Source organism: Musca domestica, unplaced genomic scaffold (assembly GCF_030504385.1).
Source record: "Musca domestica strain aabys unplaced genomic scaffold, Musca_domestica.polishedcontigs.V.1.1 38, whole genome shotgun sequence".
In the NCBI taxonomy this organism is placed as follows: domain Eukaryota; kingdom Metazoa; phylum Arthropoda; class Insecta; order Diptera; family Muscidae; genus Musca; species Musca domestica.
In genome coordinates this window covers 2,971,175-2,973,023 of record NW_026712324.1, presented here as the reverse complement: position 1 = coordinate 2,973,023, position 1,849 = coordinate 2,971,175, and the positions used below count along the sequence as shown (strand labels likewise).

The window sequence follows — 1,849 nt, the reverse complement described above, 5'->3', positions numbered from 1 at the left end:
TGATGGCGAACATCAAAACAAGTGAGAGTATTTTAAACGTGATAAAACCGCGTGAAACAGAGAGAGTCACACATAGCACGTGGTGCGTGCGATGCGAACAAAGTTTCACCGGAAGAAACTTTTCTTCCAGGTTACTCAAGAGTAGCGTGACATCCAGGAAAAATCCCGTACATTCTCAAGGTGTGACAACAGCTAAAGAATTTTCCAAGAATTGAAAAAGAAAACAAAAGTTTTTTTTTTAAGTCAATATGGGAACAATGCGAAAAGGTTTGGGTTTTTTATTCAAAAGATTTTTGTTTTAGCCAAATTATCGAAGAGACAAATCGAAATGTTCAACAAACAATTAGTCCAAAGTTTAGTACAAGCCATGGATGCCACCGTGATAGCCTCCATGGAGATAGCTGCCATGATGGATCAAGGGAGTGGAGATGTGATGAGTTGAAATCACGGGATGGGCCACATGCACGGCAGGGGCGGCATGGTAGGAAGATACCACTGGGTGGGAGCTGATGTAGCCGGGTCTAGCCAAAGCCATAGCCAAGAAGGACAAAAAGAAGAACTGAAAAATGGAAAATAAAAAAAAAATATTACAATTTTCCTTTAATCCAAATTTGTCACTCGCACTGTACTCACAATCTTAAACATCTTGATGGAGGATTGTTGAAAACGCTTGGTAGTTGCTGGTTAACAGTTTGATTGAAAACTAACATACCTTTCCAGTGAAGCCGAGGGCTTTATATACAAAATTTGCAAATCTTAATCAAATGTGAAATTTAATATTTGCCCAATAATAATTTACTAGGCCCTCTATTGTAGCACAGCAGCACCAAGTTGGGCAATTGTCATCCGATACCGGAGCAACTTTGCCACCATTATTGTTAGCACCGCCATCACCTGTCCAAAAGATACGACAGCAACACCAGGCCAAATTGTGGAAATCACCAAAGCCAAGAAAGAAACAGCAAAACAAAAAAACCGTTCTTTTGCCTACAACACAAGGGTATCGGATATCTTTTGCTTTTGAGGTTTTTCGTCTCGCCGCAGAAGAAAAAAAAAAAACAGCAAAAAAAGAAGAATGAAGAAATAAATGTTAATTTTTTTTTCGCTCTGGCATATTGATGATGTTCATGTTGGTCTTATTTGTCTAATTATTTCGAATGCAAAAGAAAATCAAACACATGTTTGTCTGTCTGTGTGTGTGGAAAGAGAATCCGATACTTTCATCAGATAGGTAAATTGTCATTTTCGGCAATAAGTGTGCCAATTATTTTATTTGTTTTTAGGGAATAAAGGGAAAATGAATCTACGAAATCAAAGTAAGCCTATCGAAACCACGAGAAAGCACCTCGAGAAATTTTAAGGAATAAGCAAATGCGCCATTCGAGGAATGCAACTGATATCTTGACAAAATTGAAATGGCTACGCAAATGAGGGCTACGAGGTGTGGGGCGTTTTCGAAAGTCCCTTTGTGGGAGGTTAATAAGGGTGGACCTAAAAATGTGCAATTTTAATGAAAACAAGTAAAAAAGCTGTAAGTTCGGCCGGACCGAACTTTTAATACCCTCCACCATTTGGTACAAATTTGGCAATTTCCCAAAAAAAAAAAAAAAAATAATAATAATAATAAAATCCGTTAAGAATTCTGTTAAAACCTTAAAAATACCGAATGCTTATACGACGACGTGGACCTGCATAGGCAACTTTTTTCATAAGTTATTACAATATTTACATGCGAAACTTGAAGAAAAATCTGTTTATAATGTAGCTAAAATCATCAAAATTCCGAATATGGGGGTACCGTTATATGGGGGCTATACGTAGACGTGGACCTGCACAGACAATTTTCTAG

General features: G+C 37.6%; 1 protein-coding gene across 1 annotated transcript; it reads right to left on the bottom strand.

The window, feature by feature from the left end:
* Positions 1 to 255: 255 nt before the first annotated feature.
* LOC101894939 (uncharacterized) lies at positions 256 to 825 on the bottom strand. Its single transcript, XM_005189064.4, has 2 exons — positions 634 to 825; positions 256 to 559 (listed from the first exon to the last, which is right to left on the bottom strand). Exons 1-2 carry the CDS (start codon positions 643 to 645, stop codon positions 356 to 358), a joined length of 216 nt encoding a protein of 71 aa, XP_005189121.1. The 5' UTR covers positions 646 to 825; the 3' UTR covers positions 256 to 355.
* Positions 826 to 1,849: the final 1,024 nt, after the last annotated feature.